This window comes from Pezoporus wallicus, unplaced genomic scaffold (genome assembly GCF_028554395.1).
Source record: "Pezoporus wallicus isolate ANWC-B61680 ecotype Strahan unplaced genomic scaffold, APGP_CSIRO_Pwel_v1 contig_3058, whole genome shotgun sequence".
NCBI lineage: Eukaryota > Metazoa > Chordata > Aves > Psittaciformes > Psittacidae > Pezoporus > Pezoporus wallicus.
In genome coordinates, this window is record NW_026641153.1 from 2608258 (window position 1) to 2633686 (window position 25429).

General features: G+C 38.4%; 1 protein-coding gene across 10 annotated transcripts in view; it reads right to left on the reverse strand.

The window, feature by feature from the left end:
* Window positions 1-25429, reverse strand: part of CACNA2D1 (calcium voltage-gated channel auxiliary subunit alpha2delta 1) — a 381260-nt gene that overhangs the window by 309389 nt on the left and 46442 nt on the right. For all 10 annotated transcript variants that reach the window (XM_057422543.1, XM_057422540.1, XM_057422539.1 and 7 more), the window contains exon 2: window positions 11129-11210. In XM_057422543.1, the coding sequence (XP_057278526.1) occupies window positions 11129-11210 (82 nt within the window). The remainder of the gene's footprint in view (window positions 1-11128; window positions 11211-25429) is intronic.

Sequence of the window (25429 nt, forward strand, 5' to 3'; positions counted from 1 at the left end):
ACTCCACATGGGGAAATGATAAATGCTTCAGGATTTGGCACTCTTATTTCTCCAAGCCTCCCACCTAGAAGTCAAACACAATTAGCAGAAGCTCATCTCAAACAGACACAAAGGGTCTTATCAGCAAAGGTGTGCTCATTCGTCTTTCAAAATGCAATTTGGCAAGCTCTGTGGCTTGTTAAGAAGAGTTAATTTTAATACATTTTATTAAATTGCTTTGACCGAGTGAATACAAGTTTCTGTTGGCTTTTACATCTAAAATAATTTTTAGTACTTTAATCACACTTGTTTTGCGAAAAGCCCTCCCAGTTGTCAGTAAAACCCTAGAGTTTCTCACAGAATAAAGCCTCATTACATGACTAAGTAAAATCTGTAAGGTCAAAGCACAAAAAACACTTCAGTTTTTCTATGAAGTCAATAGCCTTGTACTGCTTGATTCAGGCAGGAATGTAATACAATTGCTTTCTCAATGATGAATATGTATTCTGGTATAATGAACTGCAAGGTGTTAGGGGAGAGAATATGATAGAGTCGCATTAGGGTGAAACAACACAAGAAGGACAATAGTTGACTGTGGTGAAGATTAGAAAATCTGACAGCTCCTCAGCAGAACATGGCCCTCTCCATTCAGTCTTCAAGGACATATTTATAAATCTCTCACAAAGAGACATTCTCTTGTTTTATATAAGACTCATGAGGGAAAATCAACCACTTCTGTACAAATTGGGAAAGAACGAAAGATGCACCTTTGTTATACGGCTCTTGCTACACTGTAGCCATGGAGATTGAGACCCACTGTAACAGTAAAATGTTATTTAAATGGTCCTTATTACACTCAGAAAAAGTTCCTGAGAGTAATAAATCATCTGTGCTTTGGATCTGTGGCTTCCCATGGCAAATTTCTCCTGGTCCTTCCAAAAAGTCTCTTGCTTTCTACCACCACAGGGCATTAATAAGTCTCAATGACCACAACCTGCTTCACTGGGAACCTTCCCCTGCACTGTTGCCCATAGGCTCCATTTCAGTCCGGTCCTTGGCTATGGAATATGTATGCCTGTCTTCAGCCCTACAGCTTCCATCAACTTTGACCCTATGCCATAGCTAGCCTATCTCCTCGATGAACCCCTCACATGTATGCTAAATCTTTTCTCCAGTCCTGCGTCTTGGATGGATGTTGGATCTCACTGATGTAAGAAAAGGGGAGAAGGGGAGCCATCTGACAGACAGCCAAATAGATGAAGAGAACTTGGGAGCAGGAAAAGTCAGAAAACAGAAATAATCACTCAATCCATGTAAGTGATTATCATTGTTAACTTTTTTATTACTGTAGATATTTTCCTTGAACACAAATTTTTAGTAGTCATAGAAAAATACATAATCTGCCCAGAGGCAGCTAATTTTATATTCTTTCTACCATATCCTATTTCCAAAATTATACTAGTTCTTTCTATTTCTAATACATGCCATAGATTTCTCTTTCCTCACAAGACATTTCTTTTCTTTGAATCACAAGCCATCTATTGTGGAAAACATTGAAAAATGCTCCTTCCCAAGCAGCATTCTGTCTGTTCAAAGAACTCAGTCTGAGTATGTAAAATATGTCTTTCTCTCCATTACATATAATGTATAAATAAGATTACAGCTGCTCCCTCGCAACTCACAGATGCCTTCATTCTTGAAATTCATGGCAACAACACAAAGGAAAAAACACCCCAATAGTTTACTGTAGCTGTTGCTTTTCAGAATCACTCGCTTGATCACTGACTGCCGTAAAGGTCTGGGATGACAAGTGACGGGGCAGCTGATATGTTGAAAACCATGACATCTCATAGTAGTAATGTGCACATTAGGAAAAATATTATCAGAGCTAGCTCATTCTCAAGTAACATATTCAGGCCCAGGCAGCAAAAAAGGCCAATGACATTGCAGCCTGTATCAGTAATAGTGTGGCCAGCAGGATCAAGGCAGTTATCATCCCCCTGTATTGGGGACTGGTGAGGCCACAGCTTGAATCCTGTGTTCAGTTCTGGGCCCACCACTACAAGAAAGATATTGAGGTGCTGGAGAGGGGCCAGAGAAGGGCAACAAAGCTGGCGAAGGGTCTAAAGCTGGTGAAAGGACCTCTTATGAGGAGCAGCTGAGGGAATTGGGGTTGTTTAGTCTGGAGAAGAGAAGGCTCAAGGGGGACCTTATTGCTCTCTACAACTACCTGAAAGGAGGCTGTAGTGAGGTGGGGGTCGGTCTTTTCTCCCAGAAAACAAGAGGTAACGGCCTCAAGCTGTGACAGGGGAGGTTTAGATTGGATATCAGGAAAAATTTCTTCAAAGAGAGAGTTGTCAGACATTGGAACAGGCTGCCCAGGGAAGTGGTGGAATCACCGTTTCTAGGAGTGTTCAAAAACTGTGCAGATGAGGCCTTCAGTGACACGGTTTAGTGGTGGACTTGGCTGTCTTGGGGTAACGGTTGGACTTGATTCTTAAGGGTCTCTTCCAACCTAGTTGATTCTATGATTCTATGATTCAGGCTGAATTCTGCAAGATGCGGGGAACACTTACACCTCAGTTAAGTAGCGCCAGAGACAATTGGCTCACTCAGGTGACTACTCAAAGTAAAGCAGATAATCAGGGATACTTTGTAGGGTGGAACCATCAGACCCTTTTGACTGGTGATAATTAACAAAGTAGTCCAGAGGACTTTAAAATTAAGAAGTGATTTTTGTAATTGTCACTTTGTATCCAAACATGCAAAAAAAATGAAATCAGCTTTGTACCTCTGATATGGTGCAAACATCAAAACCAGATCTAAAAAACCCCTATGGTTAAGAAAAATGTATTTTAAAGCATTCAATTTTGTTTCATAGTGATATCAATACAGTACTGAACAAGACTACATCATTTCTTGGTTACAGAGCAGTTTCAGCTCAGGCTTTTGGCTGAGAGTGGATGAGAATCCAAAAATCTCAACACATGATGAGTACAGAATGTACAAGTGAATCTTTCTTGTAACAGAAGAACAATAGAAGAAAAAGTTTCACATTTCTTATGCATTTCTGGCATATTTTGAGATGGGCACTTATGTAATTTTTCAAACTGACTTATGCATAGGAAATTTTGTCCCGCTTCAGCTGCTCTTAATGCAATTTAACACCTACTGACTCTCCCCAAAGGTAATTTTAAATTGCAGGGAACTAGCAGAGCCTTTTTGGTTGTTTCACTAGCCACAGGACTTAGAAACCAATTAGCTATAATGTTCAGGTTTTGTTGGTTTTGGTGCTCTCAGCTTTGACAAAAACCATCTCAACTTAAGCACCAATAGGACAGATTTTATTAGTGTTAAAGCCAATAGACAGTTATAAACGAATCAAACACAGTGCCCTGCTTCAAGATTATCCAGATCATCAAACAGCAATTAGAGCTATGGTAATATTAGGCCATCCCTTCCCTTGAGACTTATCAAGCTTTGTTAATGCAGCCACCTATTCTTTGTCATTTAGAGCAGATTTCGCTTTCTGGAGTTCTTCAATATGCCAGTTTATTGCTAAGGGAGCAGAGGGAGGGTAGCATCTGCAAACAATAAGTGAGGCTCCCTGTGTCTGACAGTCTCTTAATTTCCTTTTGGATTACAAACAGAACTTGCAGATATGTCTTCATATTTTCCACTCTTCATTTTTAAAAGTGATTTCATTCATTTTCCTGACATCTCGGTATTGGTTAGAATGTGTAAACTCAACAGAGTTCAGTTTGGAGGATTCTGCTTTAAATGCCTGCAGCTTTGGTGTTTGGTTGCACATAGAACATATCACTGGCAGTGGCGTACCCCAAATGGCACATACCTTTATAAATACTGCATTATTATAAGATGGCTACTGTATTCTGGGAATTTCTAACCAGTCTAACCTACCTCATCCATTATTTAAATTCTGGTAAATGGATTCCAACCTCTCAATGAATACTTGAAATGTCCGTGTTTTCCTTACCAACCCTTCATAGTTCCATTTCAAACGTAATCAACCTTAGTTCCCTTCGCCACACTCAACTGAGACAGCAAACTAGTGTCCTTGCCTTAGGGATGAGGCAGACACTAGTGTAAACAGCATCAAGTTAAGCTTAGAAAAAATCCAAGTGTTTCAGAGCACTGGTTTCATATACAGCCTATTTGGCCAAACTTTATGATAAACTATTTTATTGCACATTACTGATGGCATTTAAAAAAAATTAGGATTTTGTTTTAGAGAGGTAAAAAAATAATTTGTATTTTATGTTTTTTAAAAAGCGGATAGTCTTCTCTTCCATTGAAAACAACAAAAAGAGAAAAAAGGAGAAAAGAAAGGATATGAATTTTTTCTGACTTTTGAGATCAGTCATAGTGAACCTCACTGGGTGGCACAATTTATTGAATGAACACAAAAGTTTCCTTAATTCTCATATTTGATTCATTTAAGTACTTGTTTTCCTTTCTCAGAGCACAGGAGAGTACAACCAGGGCACACACTGAACAGCTTTGCAGTCATGCAAGCTGTGTCTGTAAGTGTTGTGGTATTAGCTATATTTCCCATTTTCAGGGATGAAAAAAGGATGGAGACTGCACAGGAATATATTAACATTTCATAGGCCAGAAGTCAGAAGTGTCTTAAAACTCAGGGTCAAAACAGTGACAAGCTGATCAGAATCTCTATCAATCAGAACATTCAAATGAAATTCAGATTTATGTAGTCCATAGACAAGACCTCCAAAAAAGTGTAAACCAAATATACCTAGTTGGGTTGTTACTATTAAAATAAAGCCACCTTAAGCCATTTCTTCATTATATTTTTTCTTAATCACAAAACTCTCCATTAGTTCAGCGTTAACCAGGGTGTATGTAGTATATTCTGGAATGTGGCCATATATCCCTCAGGTCCATCTGGTAGTTCATGAGAGAATAGCACGAGGTACAAAACTCTTTGCCTTTGGCTGAAGCATATTCAAGCTGAATAATATTCAAGCTGAATCCAAGCTGATAAATATAGTAGATATAGGTATATATATAAAAAGCCGGTAAAAATAAATTAAAAATTCAATTCTATGGATCAGCTTATTTTCTGTAATAAATAATTCCAAATTTATATAAAGCCTTTGCTAATTTATCCCATTAACTTTATGACTTTAAAGAAAGATACACGTAAATATGCCAACCATAGAAAATAGTAATAATGAAAATGTGTACTGGTAACTTGTGTGCCAAAATGCTTTCGGAAACAGGAAATTCAGATGACTTATGATAGTGGGGAAGACTCATGCAGATACAAACTGTACATGCTCAAGTGTGCTACTGAACCCTCCCCTTGCACAGACCTTCATTACTGTTAAGGAAGAGCACAAGGCAAGCTGCATGTTTCAGCTTCTACAGCTAAGAAGTTAGCAGCATATCTCTATCTGTAGAGCCTTTAGAACATAGCACTAACTATCTAAAACCTCTAATGAGTCCAACAGAAAATTATCCATAGTGTATAATTCCTTATGGCAGAAGGAACCTTTCCTGAACATCCCTGCTCCAGGGCAACTGAAATAAGAGACCAGTGTCTCTTACAAGTCACTCACCTCAGTTAAACTCTAGGGACTGATCCAAGACCTGAAAAGCTAAAAGCAAGGACTGGGAATCTGCAGCCAGTCTGAGTGCTTCAGCAGACTCACACCATCTGTGCATCATTCACACAGACCTCACACTGAGCAATGGATGAAATGTGCTTATGCAGAACCTCGACTGGGTGTTCAGCAAGAAAAAGCTCATTATTTTAAAACACCATTCAAGAGACAAAATAAGTAAAAAACTTCAAACAGTTGCTGGTGGATTCATTCTGTAAATGGAACTCATCACCACAGATCAAATATCTGAATGTATCTCTCATTTTGGAGGAAGAAACAGTGTTTTTACCTCAGTATGAATATCATTTAAGGGGCAAGTTAGTCTGCAAGCTCCTGGGACTGTCATAACAGCATGCCTTATGGACATCATGCATGGATTGCTTTTGCAGCAATATATCAGAAAGGAAACAGATTCAGAGACTAGATTTCCTTAGAACTGCCTCTATCTGCTGTTTCATTCAATTATGCTATTCCTTGAAAAGGTTATACTGTACAAGATGGCATCTTTTTGCTGTAACAGTCACAGTGAAGCTCCAGTGTGTTTGTCATGTCAAAGCTCTTAACACAGACCCACGTTTTTAATACAGTGTTTATGTAAAAGAGTAGTCTCTTCAATCAGTTTGGAACAGACAAGCATTGCTATAAGGCATGCTTTCTACTCCGAGGTTTTCATTTCTGGGTACGGCAGGGATCCCTCCCTCCTCTCTCCTGTCCCTAGAGGCATTTTAGGAGCTGGAAATCAGAAGCAGGGTTGCTGTAGTTTATTAGATTAAAAGAACTGTCAATTAACATAGTCATGGGTCTCTGCTATGAAAGGTCTATGTAAAAATGGAAGCTGACCATACTTCCATCAAAATGGGACTAGATATTTATTTAGCTCTGTAGTTCAGTTAGCTCTTCACCTGTTTTTTTCTGCATGCTGAGGTAACGGTAGGTAGAGAATGCGACTTTGAACTTTGTACACTTTCTTGCCCTGACTAAGACAAAATGGCAACTGAATAAATGAAGGTGGTGAGATCAGATACATCTTCTATATTTATTTTACTACATGGATTTTAAACATCTATTAAGCTGCTTTTTATTCCTTATATTTTTCTAAAAGTCTATTTGCTTGATAGAAATCACATATCATTTATGCCAGAGCATCTTCATAATGCCTGACTGCACAGAGAGTTCAGGCAAAGCTATATGAACCTTTTTAAGTTGAAAGGACAATTACATGACCGTTTTGTGGGGGATTTTATTTTAAACCGTGGTACTCATAAAATTAAAGGGCATATACTAATCCATGTCTTTGTTGAGAGACATTTAAAGAAGAACATTGGACATGTGGTATCTCTTTAACAAAGATTTTCCCATTTATCCTCTTTTCCTGCTTTCAAGTCTCAAGTTCTTGTATATACAACACCTTCTTATAAACACTCCCTTTTCTCTTCCAGGGGAAAAAAGAAATCTGTTAAATCATATTATCAAACAGTAACTTTTTCAGCTGGGCAACTACAACAGCAATAAGATCAAGCCTCTTGTTTCTTGCATAAAAATGGGGGAGGGGGGGGAGTTGTTTCAAAGTACTTTTAACCTGCTTGAATTGCAAATTAAATGTTGTTAGGCATGTTTCTTAGCAAATGTAAATCAATGTAATCCAGCGAAGCCAGTGGAGCCTTCCCAGTTTTCAACCAGCTGAGTATTTTGGCATCTTGAATCCTGACATCCTGCCTTGTTGAAGCAATCTTTGCATTACTGTAATGAGGATATTACACTGGTATTAAATCCAAGTTGGCATTCTCCCAGATCTCGCCTAAACTCCTAACAATGTCCAAAAAAAAAAGCAGTATTTAAAAATTAACTTTAATACTATTTTTGGAAGACTCCTTTGAGACCATTCCCAGATAGCTTAAATTAGGCTTGAAGAACACAAGGAAGAACTACACTCTAAATGCAATCGATCTTACTGATAACATTTAGATGTTACTAGTATTCATGTTGATTCATACCATCAAAGTAGCAATTTACCACAACAAATTCAGAAGAAGAATGATCTGGATTTAAAGCTCTGAATGGAAAAAAAATGAAAGTCTGAGCTCAGTTCTTGGTTGGATCAGGATTCTCTCTGTATGCACATCTATAAATCAAAGATCATGTTTCCTCTGTGCACCATAATAAACCTCAACTCTTTCCTGCCTATCCATCTCCTACACATAGCCATTTTGTCTGTTCTTTCTACTGCAGTTATACTAGTTTGAGTAATTAAGGCCCTGGATAAGTGTAGCCTCAATGCGGAACTCCTAATTTAATGGCATTCAAACTTTCTTTCTCAATTTTTGTTACTACAGGCATTACATTGCTGTCACAATTGCTAATAAGAGAGAAGGTGTGTGAAGCGTCTGTTGACACTTAGAGCAGATTCTCCTGGAAGGCATGCTAAGGCACAGGGAAAACAACAAGGTGCTTGGTGACAGCCAGCATGGCTTCACTAAGGGGAAATCCTGCCTGACCAATTTGGTGGCCTTCTATGATGGGGCCACAGAACTGATGGACAGGGGTAGAGCAGCTGATGTCATCTACCTGGACTTGTGCAAAGCATTCAACACTGTCCCACACGACATCCTTGTCTCTAAATTGGAGAGACATCAATTTGATGGATGGACCACTCAGTGCATAAAGAACTGGCTGGATGGCCGCACGCAAAGAGTTGTGGTCAATGGCTCAATGTCCAGATGGAGACCAGTAACGAGTGGTGTCCCTCAGGGATCAGTGTTGGGACCAGTCTTGTTTAACATCTTTGTCGCTGACCTGGACAGTGGGATTGAGTGCACCCTCAGCAAGTTTGCCAATGACACCAAGCTATGTGGTTCGGTTGATACCCTGGAGGGAAGGAATGCCATCCAGAGGGATCTTGACACACTTGTGAGGTGGGCTGATGCCAACCTCATGAAGTTTAACCATGCCAAGTGCAAGGTCCTACACCTGGGTTGGAGCAATCCCAGGCACAGCTACAGGTTGGGCAGGGAAGAGATTCAGAGAAGCCCTGGGGAGAAGGACTTGGGGGTGCTGGTTGACAAGAAACTTAACATGAGCCGGCTTCAGTGTGTGCTTGCACTTAATTAGTGTGCGTACTAATTCACTCCAGCTGACAACACAGTAATTGTTCTACTTTGATAGCTATCTTGGTCACTTTAGATGTCCTCATAGAAGACTCAATTGTATGAAGCAGACACAGATTGGAATTCAAGTCCCACTGACTCAGAACTGATTCAGACTTCCTTCCCTGAGTCCAGGGAGAGGGTGACCAGGCTGTGAAATGGTTATAATCTGTTGCATGTCCTAGCTATGAGCTTTAACCTCATCACTTGGCCAAATTAAAATTGATTTTCCCTAGAAAGAGGAAAGACATTACTCCTACCAAAAATCTGTCTGACCAAAGTACAGCTTTCCAACCCTACACATTTGGGTATTACAGCTGTTCACAGAAAATCACAGAATCATAGAATAGTTAGGGTTGGAAAGGACGTTAAGATCATCCAGTTCCAATCAGTTCTACTCTTTTATAATAGGACCACTCTGCTCCTTTTTGTATTAATCATTATACTTTTGGAAGGATAAGGGTCAGAGAAAACAAACAAATATGTTTCTTCTTTTAAGTTTTCCAAAAACATGAAGACTACAAACCTGGTCCAAAAAGTCTGAATTAGCAGTAAGTCAGAAAAAAAGCTGATAATTGAGTCTTTTTAAAGCTCGAGCAACTGAAAGAAAGTTCTGTGAATAAAAGTGACAAGCATGCAAGCATGCTGTTTTTAATGTCTTGTAATCTCCAGTTTTCCAAGATTGCATTTTGTTTCAGAAGAGACCAGACCAATAAGCAGCAAGCAGAAAAGAAGGCATGCAATTTAAAAATGAGGAAGTGACAATAGCCTGTAAACAAGAGGAGAGAGGGAGAGACTGCATGACTCACACCTTGCAGGGCTTTGCATTCTCCCTTGCAGACAAGAGAGCTAATTAAAACCTTGTGGCTAGAGAAAGACATCATACAATTTAGGTCAAATAAACGGCTTTGATCTAAAGTGATATTTTACATGGAAACATTCCCTTTCGTTCTTTTAATCCTAGGATTACAAGCACATATTGACCACCGTGTGGATACCCTCTAAGATAACATTGTATCTTCTAAGTGTGTTGTAAATTCTGGCTTTCAAAAAGAAACACACATACAGTATTCCCAGACTAATGGGATTTCTTTTTACTGTGAATGTCACTGTGGCATACTTTAAGTAATGCTGGTAGCACTACATATTATTATGTTTGCCCAGCAGTTCTCATTCTAAGACTGTGTTAGCAGCTTGTAAATTTGCTGAACATTAACTACATAAACTAACATTTTCCTCAGGGAAAAAAAAAGTGACAGCATCAATCTCTTGGCTTTTCATTATCTATTTTACTGTGTGGTGTTTGCACGGAAATGCCAGGCAAAATGGGTGAGACATTAACTCACTGTTTTCCTAGAGTGGAAATACCAACTCATCTCCCTTTGAAATAACCTATCACCCCTGGACTGTCGATCAAAATTCAATATATGTATTTAAAGATATACTTTTTATCCCATTGTGTTTAGTGAATTTTAGCCTGAAAAGTACCAGCAGGCCACTGCAGTGATTTTATCAGCTAAATCCACATACAGGAGTATTCCAACCCAGAGAACATCACTCCTAGAGAATGTCACACCTCCTCTGCAGCTGAAGCTCAGGCTTGCTGTGATCTCTCACCCTTATGGTCTAAGCAGTGGGGGAAAAAGGAGATGAAAACTGAATGAAGAATAAAGGGCAAGAGATTGGGATATATAAGCAGGAAATAACAGACTGGAAAATAGCAGGAAAAGAATACAGAGATAAAAGACTGGAAGGGGAGGAGAAACAGTAAAAGATTACAGGAGAAAACCTCAGCAGTCTTATGTTCTATGTTCCTCATGTACATGCAGGTGTGTTTTTACCTGCTATGAATGGAATATAGCATAAAAGGTTTTTTTAATGACAGAAGAATTGTAAATTCTTCCCTAAAACACACTTTGGTTTAAATTTGAACAGCTGAATAAAAGTAGTTTTCATTCTCATTTACATCCCTTTTAACCAAAAAGTGCCTCATTTCAGGAAGTATGTGTCAGAAAAATAGTCTCCCTTGTTAATAGAGAGCAAAATTTTCCACTGGAGTGAATGGTTGCTTCCTGGATACCGTATTTGACAAACATATCACATAAAAGCACTTGCTTCAGGTGGAAGGGTAGCAACAATGGTAAGCTGGTTAAATATTAGCAATGAGCAAGTCCTGCAACATTAAGAGAGTGAATGGACAGATGTCTGCGTTATTCATCTCTCTCTCAGTAAACATTGCAGAATTTGACTCCCCAAAATCATTTTACTACATTGGGATAAAATTATTATAGTGCCTAGATGATGCACAACAGTCACTTCACATCCTAGTTATTGCAGCCTAAGGGGCATCTTCTTACTCACCGCAGCAAGTTGGTCCACTCCGCTTGCAGTTCGTGCTAATGTTACGAGATCTTCTTGCATCTTATCTACCCATGATTTTATCCTATAGAAACCAAAAAGAAAAGAGAGACATCCAATCAGATCACTGGCAAATGGAACTTGCATACGATTATAGCACAAGAAAAAGGTAAAAAATCAGAATATGCTGATAAAATTGAATACAGAATGGACAGGACTTGACTTTGATAAAAAAGAGTAAGCTTGGAATGAATCAAAATATTCAAGCTACACCCAGGTGATGTTCTGTTTAGCTCACTCAAATCTAAGCCCCTCGCTTTTTTCTTTATTTTACTTCTTATCAGCTGGAGCTTGCCTGGTGCTCTGCAGGACAGACATTGTCTTAACCATCAAGTATTACACTGTAGCTGCCTCTTGTCGACAAGTACCAAGGTCTGTTTCCAAATGTGATGGAGCCTAACTTACCTCCTTTCTTTTTTTTTAATACAGCCCCTATCCAGCCTTGATGACCTGATTATTCTGTAAAATATTCTGTGGTGGCCACCACACTAAGCCAGCTGTAAATCAAACATATCACTGTACCTATTACTAGCTGTAGCAAGGATCACTGGACAGAGCTGGTATGTTGCCTGCCAGGGCAACCTGCCTGACTTGCAGCTCACTCCCAGCAATGCCTTTCCTAAGTGACCTGCCGTGCCTCTCCCAACAGATAGTACAGAGAAAAACAGCAACTGGGAACAGGCTGGTACATCAGAATAAATCTTCTGGCCTATAGCCCCTCTCCAAACACTTAAGGAAGGAGTGGCAGGCACAGGTAGCAGCCGGCATAGATGGCAAGAGGTGTTCTGGCAATGCACAGGTTTGTGGTTACTGTTTTTCACCAGAGAACAGGCAGTGATTTGCTGCTGTGCCCAGTAAACCTGACTCTTTGGAAAAGGGTTGGATCCAATACAGGTTTTATGCTTTTGTGCCATGTCACGTTTTGTAGCAAGAAAGGAACCATGGTACGAGTATATTCTAATGCAGTCCATGCTCAGAAGAAGGTTGTGTCTCTTGCCTAGCCAGAACATCTGGTCTCCAGACCATTTATCGTATCACCCGTCATTATCGCAGCTCTGATTTGAAACCTGGCGCAAATGCGTATGTTTAGCCTTGGCATTTCTTATATCCTTGTATATCCTTGCCTTAATCTGATAAGCAAGGAATGACTGTTTAGACTAATCATGAAAGTAGGAAAGACAGGAAAAAGAAACTTCATTAAAGGATCTTTCCTCATATTTTAGAAGAAAGTGATTACTCTTCCCAACACGAAAGATTTAGGCCTGTGACATCTAATATGAAGAACCTTCTGACAGCCCAAACTAATATCTTCACAGATTGGAATGGGAAATACCTAGACAGGAAGGTACTGAGTTTTACAAAAGTGCTAGATTCAAAACAAATCCCTTTTCTCAATTGATAAGGGGTCTCCCCCCAGTAAATACACAATCTCTCATGATTCATGTTTTAATCCTATTTCCCACAAGCAGAATACTCTGACACAGTAAAGAAGAACTTTTTCAAAGTTTAGCTCAAAGTGTCTGAAGCCCTCACAAAAACTCTGCAGCAGAAATTCAACTAGCAAGTTGTAACCATGGCTTCTCATTAACCATAGCTTGTGCCCGTGATACTACTGTTTTCAGCCTCCCTCCAGCCCTGGCCTGGCTTATTTGTCATTCTCATCTATTATATCATTTATTTTCTACTGTGTTGTATCGTTATTTTTTCCTTCAAAATCTCTGGATAACGAGCAGTGATTTCAGTCTGTCCCCTCAGCACTTCCATTATTTCCTCACTGGATTCCAGGTGTTTCAGACATACAAAAATTACATGTTAAAAAACCATGAATTTAGAAAAGTAATGAAAAAGTTTTAAACTGAAGTCATTTCACTGTTCTCACTCATCATTGAGCAATTGTAATTGATATAGTTCTAGTTCAAGTTCTAGTTCATTGAGTGTTCTCAGTACACTCAATAAAGACTGACTGCTAGTCCAGACAGCAGAATGCTGTTATGATTCCAAAATTTTGGAAAGACACCCCATATTGACTGAACAACCACGTATGCCAAATCAATAACGCAAAAGGAGACCTCATCACATCTTTTGTGACTATCTAGATTTCCATGAACCTTTTTCTTTAGCTTGCAGGTATTTTTTGTAATTTGGGCTAAGCTTTGAAAAACTTTTTTAAAAGACTGTAAAATCAAAGCTTCTAAACAATACAGTTCTTAAGTCTAGACGGGAGGAGTTCCACTGTATAAAATATTCCCCAGATTCTCCATGAGGAAAAAGGGTGTGCAGAAAATTGCGAAGTTGTAGAAAAAAAAAAAACATGTAGCATGGAATGTAAAAAATGCTTATTGAGACAAACCCTTTGGCAACTAACAAGGACAGATGGCCACTGCAACAGTTGTTAAGAATTCAATCATCTCATATCTGATTACTAATAAAATGCTAAAATATTAGTAAGAGTAAACCTCTTCACTAGCAACATAGCCTTTTTAATGGGAAAATGTATGAGTGTATACCAGAAGAAGAGTTCAAGCAAGTGTTTTCAATGGAAATCTTACTGATTTGCCATTGAGGTACCCTCCCCCCCCCCCCCCCCCCATATCATGGCATGAAAAGAGGGTTTACCTCAAAACGGATCTACCACTGAACTGAATCTATCCCCCACTCGCTTGACAAATCCTGAGAGTCAGAGTGGTAGCAGAATGAGCAAAAAGACTGGAGACTCCATGACTTTGTCCTCCAGTGCCACACTAGAACTCTCTGTGTCAAAGCTTAAAGTCTAATTAAATGCTTACAAAACAAAGCATGATAAGAGAAAGACCTCCAGACAGACACAGTATTTGAACAGGTGTCTAAAGGCTCCTTTTATCCACTATAACTGAGCAGCCTTTTCCTGAAATTTTTAATATGTCTTACCCTTTGTGTTATTTGACCAGTCTTCAGGCTATTTTGCCATTATTTGCTGAATGCTTGCCACACCATTAGAGTCACTTTGATACCTATCTCCAAGTCAAATAGCAAGTAGGCCCCTTTCAGGTTAGTGGTCATGCTTTTCCACAGAGGTTCAACAGAGTCTAGTAGGTGCAACAGGTCAAGAGCCATGGTTTATATTTGCTTTCTCCTTTTGCATAGTATCACCAAGAGTACTCTTACCACCTATTTCTTTGCTCATTCACATCCTACATCTCTAACATGGCCACATGAAAGTGATGTATGTTGGGATTTAGGGACCAATTACATCTTCATTTACTATTACAATTGATTCCATCATAGTTTTAATGCTCCCAAACCTTCACTACTAAACTTTGGTTTCCAAAATCTGACAAAAAAAATATCCCAACTTCCTTGCTTAAAGCTCCACAAAGCCCTCATATTATATAAATGCTTAGCTCTGTACAGAAATCAGTCTGTTAAAAATTGCCTCTTATGGTGCATTATGTTTACTTCTGCTATAAAACCATCATGTGTATCTTTGAGAACAGTACCAACACATAAGCACAGGTAAGAAAAAAAGCAAACTGCTATCATCTTCGATTTTTCAATGGTTTCTATTTTTCTGCATGAAAGAATGAGATATACGAAAGGTGAAAAAGTGAAACCCATTATCCAAAAGTGTTTTCAAAAGCATAAAATAAATAATTGAACACATGGAGATTTTCAAATGATCCATTTCAGTTATAAAAATTCTGAGTGCTATTTCTAAGAGGAATCAATGGAAAAAATCAGGGAGGATTGATTTTTAAATTGACTTTTTCCATTTCCAACTGCTTTGTGTTTTTGCTGGATGTATTCATCTCTGTCCTAAAAAGAAACTGGAATGGTGAGAACACGTATTACTTATTTAAACTTGAAATTGCGAAGAAGTTACCCTTAAATTTTGAATTACTTATTCCTAATATCACATATAAATGAAATATGGATCATTTTCCTTTTAATGTGCAAAAATAGTCTTGATTTGTCAATAAATCCTTCTTGTATATTTTCTAGGATTCCTGCCTCCACACAATTAGCCCACACCTTGCCTTTTGAAGTTAGTCACCTAGATTCTTTTTTTTTTCTTTTTCTGTATTAATTTGCAAATGAGCTAGGCTTCTGCTTCCCACGGAAGCATCTGACCCATTCTGTCCTCAACCAGGTGAGCTGAAACACCTCCCTCCTACATTGCTTCCAGAAAAACTTTGATTCCTAGTCCAGGTTTTCCAGCACAGCTAGGCTGACTTTTAGGCAGGTTAGGGTAGATAATATCAGTTTCTAAATTGGAATCGCAGAATCCAGTTTATTGTTCAGGTTGGAAAGGATGTTAAATCTCATCCAGTTCCATCCCCCTGCCACAGGCAGAGATACCTTCCATTAGACCAGATTGCTCGAACCTCTGTCCAATCTGGCCTTGAACACTGCCAGGGATGGGGCAGCCACAGCTCCTCAGCACAACCTGTGCCAGCACTTCACCACCCTCACAGTACAGAATTTCTTCATTGTATCTAATCCATATCTGCCTTCTTCAGTTTAAATCAATTTTCCCTTGTCCTGTCACTACAAGACCTCATAAAAAGTCCCTCTTCAGCCTTCTTGTAGTCACCCTTCAGGCACTGGAAATTTTTCACAGAGCCTTCTCCTCCATCCTGAACAGCTCCAACTCTCAGCCTGTCTTCACAGGAGAGACGGAGAAATCTATCTTCAATCTAATTTAATAGCAATTCCCTCCCTAGTTGTAACTTGAAATCAAATAATGATGCTTCTTCCAGTACTGACTCCATATTTACCTTACAAGATAATTTTGCTGCATATCCATCTTAGCCTATTACACCTGTAGGTGAAACTGTCCTTTTCTTACTTGCCTTTACAATACCTAGTACAGCAGGGTCCAACATAATAAAAAGCAATAACTTTGGAAGGGCTTTTCTACATTACTATTCAAAGTATAAAGGATTAAAAATGGCATTCTAGAACTGAGGCAGCTCAGTATAATTCCTCTAACCTTCCCCACAATAACTTAAATAACATCACTGACATTTTTTAAGCGCTAACAGCAGTATTCCTGCATCCCATCTTTCACCACACAAAAGCATGCATTTGACGTATTTCATGCTCCTCATAGACAATCTTTTTCAGAAATGGACACAATCACATCCTATAACTTTCATGGGAAAATGTGACCGATTGTTCAATGCAAAGGAATCATATTATTTCCTTGTATTTTTTAAAAATACCCTGTGTCTTCAGAAAAATGAAACAAGAGCCTTTAGGCACTGAAATGCTTGTCTGGTGCTCCTTTTAGCTGAAGCCTGCAGTGCAATATCTGCCTGACAGCTGCTCATGGTCAGAGTTTATTTAACGACTAGAAAGCTGTCACTGCAAACGTGAGCTCCCATGACTTAAGCAGCAGTCATTTCTTCCTGTAAAGGGCACTAACAGAAAGCCTGTACAAAAGCGGAGTTTCATCATATTTTAGTTAGGCACGAATGTTGCTATGGATGTTCCACTGAAAGGTGATTACATTTTGCAGTACAATTGTTTTTAAACCCATTCTCCCACACACAGGTTTTCCCCATATCAAGCAATGACTAAACAAAAGGGGTGTGCACGTGCCTTTCCACAGCAACTTCTAAATGATGTGAATGATGAAGGGGGACTGTCTGATTAAAGACAGACAGACATGGGTCATTTACTGGGGAATTAAAAGTTACAACCCTGCTGCTGTTGGCTGGGTTGTGATGAGATTGATGAAGAAACAGCCAGAACACTACAAAGCCATCCATTCACATTAGACTATCTTCCAACTTAGCACAAGAGCAATTTTGACAGTACAGAAAGCAATTTTATTTAATTACTTTTATTAGTTTTCTTTTTTTTTTCCCTTTTTTCCTTGCTGTTTTTTTGGTTTTTTTTAAGTATGACAACTGTATCACCTAATATCAGAGGATTTTCACAGGTACATCCTTAGTCACACTCCAAGTAGAACTTAATATAGCATGTGCTAGACTAAGAAATCTTTGGTTTAACTTCATTAAAACCTGTTTTTATGTTAATATCAGACTATACTGACAGACCAGACAGACTACTGCTCAATTACATGGGTGAAAGAAGCCAGGAGATCCAGATATTGGACAGCCTGGCTGCAACCTTTTTCCTGCTGAAACTGATGCAATATTTTTCTGCTGACTTCAAGGAAAGTAGGTTCATTTAAGTGTATGCCATAGCTTTTTAGACCACTCCTAATTCAATGGAAAAGTGGTGTCTGAAAAATTAAGATAAATGAGATTAGATGCAAAAATGGAGAGAAAGCAACCCTTGCTATGTTTTTTCAAGCTAATCTCACTTTGCTTTCTTGCTCAGGAAAACCTTCACTTTCAGGATCAGAAGATTTTTAGTAGATTTGCTGTCTGTGAAGGAGGGGGAAAGGCTACAAAATCATCATAAAAGCAGGATTCTCAACCATTCTTTGCCTTTCTTATGCAATACTAAAGGGCAAACAGAAAGTGCTACTGTAATTTATAGAAGGCGTGTGAAAGAAGTTATGTTACAATGGAATTACTAACCTTCTACACCGAAATTGCCCATGTTGCTGCATTTATACCTCCTGCCGCAAAACTATTGAGTTTTAATAGCACTGTATATTTTGATGACCTATTTAGCTGACAGTGCTCTTGTTTCAGGTATGCGGATGGATGGATATATAATGAACTACATTTTGGAATAAGTAATAAAGGCAGGTTTTGTGCAATGCCGAACAAATTGTCACAGTGTGCTAAATTCCCACTGATTCTAGTTCAGGGAAATAAAAGTGTTGGATATTGCGAGACTGATGCAAAGATCATTAAAATCTCATGGTTGTCAAATCAAGCTCTTGAATCTCACTTCATAGACAAAAAAATAAAATAAAATCAAATATACAATTAAGATGTGATATAAAACCAAATTAAGGTAAAGTAGTCCATATAAGCATTTGTGAATTTTCCAGATCTTACTATAGGGCTTCTAACAGTCCAATTACGTGCCACAGAGTGGAGGATATGATGTAAATTCATCATTTAGAGACATGCTCACTTTATTCTTTAACTTCTGCAGTTAAAGAACACCTCAAGGCAGTGTACAGCCCTCCAATTCTTTTGTCTGAAAATTAGCTAATGGATTCTGTGAAGGTATTACAGCTTACAGCTATAGCACAAATACTACATATAGTAAACAGCAATTTGCAAGGAAGTTAAGGATTCAGAAATTAAAGTGAAAAGAGCTGTGTGTTGCAAGTGTTGGGAGATCCCACTTTATTCCAGTGCAAAAAAAGATACATGCTTATATACCCACTGCCAGCTACATGTTGAAAAATATATCACATAATTTTGCATAAATGTTTGGAAGAACTTTTGTGTAATAAAAGCAAAGCACAGAGGAATTCATGACATTTAGCTGTTGCTCTGAGTGAGGAAAATAGGGAAGTTATGCTATCACTGTGTTAGCAAATGAATGTACAAAATGCATCATTTGCACCTTAGGCAAAGATTTTTCCTCTGTTAGCAAGAAGGTAAAATAGAACTTCATTTGTCTGCCCTCTTTGACTCTCTTATCTGCCCAAATGTGACCAGCTGCTGGTCAAGGACTTTCCAGATGTAAGACAGACCCAATAGCCAAGGACAGAGGGACCCTCTTGCTCTTTCCTCATTTCAAACTCTAAAATCCTTCCTTGGAATAGTTACCATCAAACTGAAACATTTGTGGAGTAAGACAATTTCTGTGTCATGTCTGTCATTCTGTAGAAAGGCTTATGTAGATAAAAACTCTTCAGGACACAGAGTTTTTAGTAGCAGACACTTTAATGTTTAGAGTCGGGATTTTTAAGTTCTTATTTCACCTGTTTAAGCCATCCAGTCACAGAACCTATTACAGTGTCCCAATTTTTTTTCCAAACACTCTCTGTATAAACATGTGTCTTCTCTGTCGTAACCTTCACAGAACAAGCACATAGGAGAACTCATTAGACTGCTCTGCCAACTGTTCTTTCAAGGAATCCCTGTGTACCACACATAAATGGGAACTAGGAACCCAGTAATGCAGCATTAGTACAGACAGAAGGAGCAGAAATTGTCTCATTCCATCAGCAACTCAGGAGATTTAAGTTCCACTGCTAACTTCCAGGACAAAATCAGGGGCAAGTCAATGTCTCATGACAAATGAAGGGCAGAACTGCCACACCCCAATGACTGCCTCTGTTCTAACATTTGCTCCTTAATACCAAGTCCTAGTGGCAGGTTCCAGGGTGGAAATAGTCAATTGTGGATGGCACTATGAGCTGCCCAGTGTTTGGGGAAACTTTTCTCCTTCTTCGCCCAAGAACTTCTAGTCCAACTAACTATCTGTTATGGGGCCTTTGAGCACATCCTGAATGGCTGCTATGCTCTCACCTTCCAACAAAACCTCGCCTAAATTGCTCTGTCAGAAGGCTTCAAGGAGTGACCTGGGAACAGCACCCTCTGACCTAGAGACCGGACCCACTCACTGCCGCTCACTCCCTTTGAAATACCCCCTCCTCATGGTTCAGTTCAGTTCAGTTCTCCAGCTGTAACTGCACTTTCCACTGTAACAAATGGGTGGTAGATTCTCTGAAGCATCCAGGCGTTAAATAGGAGTGACCAAGTAATTCCTCAAATATGGTGTTCACTTTTAATAGCTAGGATCAGGGCATGGACATGCTATTTTGCAAACTTGTTCAGTATAAACCAAGCGGCTGACAGGTGTTTAGCCACACGTGTTCATAATTGCAGCTCCTGCTACACAAATATTTCCCTTCACTGTGCCAAAAGTATTCTTTTAGAGTTTAAAGCTTCCTGGCTAATAACATGAAAAATAGACTCTAATGGAAATTACTGTTGCACAAAATATCATTTAATAATTTAAGCTCAATTTTTAATGTCAGCCTGACATAGAATCAGCTGCAAAATTACAAGACACAAAAAGAACTCCTTAAAAATGATTATGCTTTAATTTTTAAAGATTCTAGTGCTAAAACAGTTTAACAGAGAAGACAACAAATTTTCAGCACAAATGACTGTCTGTAGTCCTCAGATGTGTTCAATTAAAGGCTCTTACAATCAGATACGCCTCTAGTACCATTTATTGCTTGGCATCGGAAAAACAATCAAACACTCTAAAGTCTAGTTACAGCTTCTGTGGCTGAGAAATATAAATTCAAAATGAAGAATCCTTAATTTGTTTCTAATCTGTACTAGATGAAACACGATCATTTTGGTTTAAATTACAGTGGTCTAACATATGGATCTCATGGAGAAGCAGCTACCGGAGAGATCTGAGTGTATTTGCCTTCACTGTATTTCCCCCTAATAGCAACTAAAATGCATCTCACCTTCTCTTTGCTTCACCTCTGGTTAACTAGTATTTAAATGCAATCTGGACTAAGTTCATTACTCTAGTACAAACACAGATGCTTCACTAAAATCATACAGAGTTTGGTAAAAAAGAGATTGGAACTGAATCTCACATACATCACTGCAGTTATTCCAGTACTGTATCAACAGAACCTGGATTAGAAGATGGTCCATATGAAAGTAACATGTAAATGCTGTTATTTTTTGATGGTTTTGTATTATACAATAAGCCTGTTAATGGTATAATGCCTTCAGAGGACAAAAAAGCATGTCTTAAAAAAATAATTGAGAAATAAATCTCAGTGTAATGGAACTTTACCAAGTGCTTAACGGCACAATTTTGCAAAGGCTTTTCAGGCGCAAATTGATTTTATCAGTTGTGTTTAAGATATCACACTCACACTTTAGTGAGAATTTATATTCAAATTACTTTTTTTCCAAAGTAATAAGCTTATATTTTATCCTGAGAAAAAAAAAGAAAAACCCTATAAGGAAATTAAAATAATGACATATTGGATACCAGTAAAGAAAAGATTAAAGAAGAAAAATAGTTTCATACACATTCATCGACATCCATGTGCACCAATTCAGCTCTGGAAATGTTATTTCATATGATCTTTATGCTATTACCACTGCAGTATCCTGTTTTCATGCATCTAGAATGCAGGAGCTACATATATGGACTGCACTTGTGTACTTTCCATACTGAATAAACTCGACAGGCCACCACAATAAGAAACATACATTTTTGTCCTTAAAACATGAAATTAGTTTGATCTCCTTCTTGCATTAAGTCACTTACCTTCTTTCCTAATATACATAAAGGAACCACAATATCTAGGTGTAACTGTGTGAAAATGGAGACTACATAATGTCTACACAACAAAGCAGCATAATATCTCTGTACCATGAGATGGCATGATCACACTGAATTCAAAGCCTACTTCAGCCTGACAAAGAAATACAGGATCAGACCTTAGAGTGAAAAGAAAACTATTACAAAAGTAATATGAAATATATAAAGTATATAAATATAAAATATATAGCTAAAAGTAAAACCTAGGTTTTCTTTTTTTTTATATTATCTAACATTTATCACGTACAGAATAACCTTTTTTGGTTTATGTTACATAGTAATGAATGTATATACTTAACAGAAATGCCAAGATAAGCTTTCAGAAAAACTTCCCTCAAGTTTAGCAACACAGGCATAAGTTCCTAAATCAGTGCATCTCACTGTCTCTTCAGGTGTAAAGCAGCACCTGTATTAAAAATCAGAGCGGCTTTTATATTTTTTTTTTTTTAGTAAGAATAATGAGTATTAAAGTGCAACTGAGGCAACGACACTGCATCAGCAGGGAGCTGAGTTGCTCACTTCTCTATATTTATCCGATTGTCTGATGTGGGTTTTGGCTGTAGCAGCAGAATTCCATCACACAGGACTGTATTCCATCACATAGCACCAGCAAGCCACTGAAGCACCCTGTGCCAGAAGCTTTGCTGCAGCAAGGTACATGAGCAGGTGAGTAATTGCAGTTATGCAAGTGGCACTAGTCATATAATTTAAGTACATAGCTGAACAGGGAGTCTGCACTCTGATCCTGTACAGCAGGTCTACCTTTTCTGGGTTTGTCACTTGTCTAAGTGTAAAAGTTGAATGTAAAAATAGAGGGATGCTTCAAGATCAGCAGGTGTTTATGCATGCTTGGAAGATAGGGCGTGATTGTATAGGGAGGATCTCCCCTGTATCTCCATATAAAACAGCAGTAATGATAACAATAATAATATGTTATTTATAATGGTCATTTAATATAATCTAATTTTGAAAATATTCTATGATCATTTAAGACTAAAAACAGCAATAAGGATTGGCAAAAAAAGTGTAGGGATTTTTAACACAACTATGACCTGTTTGCTCATTCCCAAGCTTCAAATTCCATACCGCCCTTTCAACTGCAGTTTTCTGTGATGTTGCTCCTTCTTGTTTAATAATGACAAGGATTCATAAATAAATTATCAATTATACCAGCAAGCAGAATGCCACCTTCTGATAAACCTCCGTAGTCTAAGCAAAAAAAACCCTGCCTCAAATAATACTCTATCAATGTAATGCTACTCTTGTTCTTCTTGCAGTTTTTCAAATTATTACTTACTTTAAAAGTTTCTGTTGTACAGTGTACTCCAAACAATATTACTTGAAAGCTGCACATCCAAATTAATCAGCTGCTTCATTTGCAAATATATACTTCCATTCAAAACCTGACTTCCAATGTGCAAAGCTGTCACCTCCCTAATGTGCCACTGCAGTGGTATGTGGAGTAATAGCATTTATAGTAATGAAGAGACATTTTTTTTGGAAAGACCTAAATAGATTTCATCTTCTGAAAGCTTGGCACTATCTGCATTCAGTGCTGCCATTTCAAACAAAACGTAAAACAGCATGAGAAAAGCAGAAATTATCATACAAGCAAAAGACTGGCATAGAACATTAAGTTTCTACAGAAATTAACATCAAAATTAGCAAAGCCATGCTGCCTTTAAATTCTTTCCATTTCACAAAGTCACACTGAATTGTACCGAGTTTTTGCTAAAGGTGCAGCTGGCATGTGGTGGTTCCTGGGATGCAAATGCATATATTAATGCTATTTGAAAAGGATAATAGTGTATGAGAAAATAAACAATGCATTCTTTTCTTCCTGTTCAAGAAGTTATCAGTCTGATGCCACACACACTGCAGTGTCTTGAAAACAGCTTTGAAAACTGTCCATTACTTCATGAGGTCTGGATCCATGAGCTCTTTGTTAGCTAGCCTAGGGAAGGTCAGGACATGAGATCACAGGATCAGGAGAGTGTCTGCACAGGTTGGTGTAGGTGGACCTTAGATATATTAAAATCATGACTAAGTTTCTGCAAGGTGTTAGACAGACCAGCTGTGCATCAGAAGTGCTACCATACTGTAAACTACCAGAAAAAACGTGAATGCAATTACCCTATAAAGAACCAAAACCATATTGCAGTCTTCCACTTTACAGAATTAAACTTTTGAAATGGCTAGTGTCAGGCTTCACAGGCCAGTTCAGCCGTGAATAGCTGTGAGGTTTTTTTCAGGTCTGCTGTAATCCTCCAATAGTGATATATAGTATTTTTCTTAAATCTGCTGAAAATGGAGATTGAAGGTTAGTGCTAAATGTCATTATTGGAGTGATACCAAAGTCTCAGTCTCATTCTCTAAAAGAAAAAGAAGTCTTACAGATAGCTCATAAACTACTTACATAAACCATAGAAAAATAAGAGTCATGTGCTCATGATAGTTGGGCTTCACTTCTGAAAGCCTGTCTGATGAGACTGCAAGTGTTTGATTCAGAAAGCTCAGGCACAGAAATGGTTTCCAACTGTGCACACAGGGCCAAAGGCCTGTAAGGGTCAGTTCACAGTAAAGCTGAACAAGAATGACATTAAGTGTAATTCAGCTTTAAAACAATGTCTTCTCAAAGAGGCTTCACTCTCCTTTCTTAGGCTGGGGTAAATGCTCTAAGGTCGGGAGGCCACAGTGTTTGTCAGTGCATTCAATGCACATTAAAAAGACAGGGTATTAAGGAAGAGTCCTGACATTTACTTGGGAGCAAACCGTCCTTTCTTTCACTTGCCGCCTTCCCCAATTTGAATACATTCTCTAATTAAGCATCAATACAATGCACTGTAATTGTTGTAGTAGTCATTACCAGGAATTACCCATTCTCCTATCAAATCAGAGTGCACAGAAAGGGCTGTGTTAGAAATGGGTGAACTAATTGCCTTATGGTCCCCAAGAGAGGCGTACAAATAGATCAAGACATCACACACGCACAAATGATCTCAGCTCTGACACAAGACTTTTGTCACTCTCTCATCCATCTTTGCTTACTAGGGTTAATGGTGGCTGGAGTCAACACCAGACAATTTAATAAATAAAAGCATTAGATGTGTTTCAAATGAAGCATACCAGAACACAGGATCTAGTGACATTTTGATTAAAGGTCCATACATAATGAAGGCTTTTTATGAAGCAGCTGCATAAAAGACAATCTATTTGAGTAAAAACAGAGCAGGGTAGCCGGTATCCCTTGGCAATTTACTGTGGAGCATTTGTTTGCTTCACAAAGATCTGATTCACAGTCATTGCACTTGCATGGTTGGTTGATTAAACCAGTATCTCTAGCAGTCATTACAGTGAGCAAAATAAAAAAGTCAATTACTAAAGTAATGCCCTTCTGTGTTATGCAAAATAGATAAAGCACAAGAGTGCCTTCTTCAACACTTTGTTCTCTGTTTCCATTTCCCACTATAAAGTACTAGGGTTTTAAGTTACAGAGTCATAAATAATATTTAATTAAGAAAAGTGTTAACCTAGAGCAGTGGTGATAGCTGTTCTGAAGAGAGTGCACTACCAACAGTTTAATGAATAATCGCAGATTCACTGATATTGATCTAGGAAAGGATTCATTTCCTTTTTAAATAAAAATAAAATAAAAGGGTGTTCAAATAGAAACAACAGTAATTTGAGTATGATCACCAAAGGACACACAAGCCACTCTACACCTCAGGCTGCCTCTCCCTGTGCTATGGCCTGCACTGAAACAAGTAAAGAGATGCCTTTGTTCCAACCTGGGCTATCAGAAGTAATTAAAGGGTATTTCAAAGGCACAGATATGAAGTATTCAGGAAAGAGAGAAGAGGGAAATAGGAAAAAGCCTGAAAAGCAGAGAAAATGTCAACCCTGGAGGGTCATTCTGCATTTATTTAGGACTGGATGGGTGTCAGCATGTAGAAGAAAGGAATAGCTGGCTGGAAGGGAATGTGGGAATGAAGGGATAACTCTTATACTGCAAAAGCA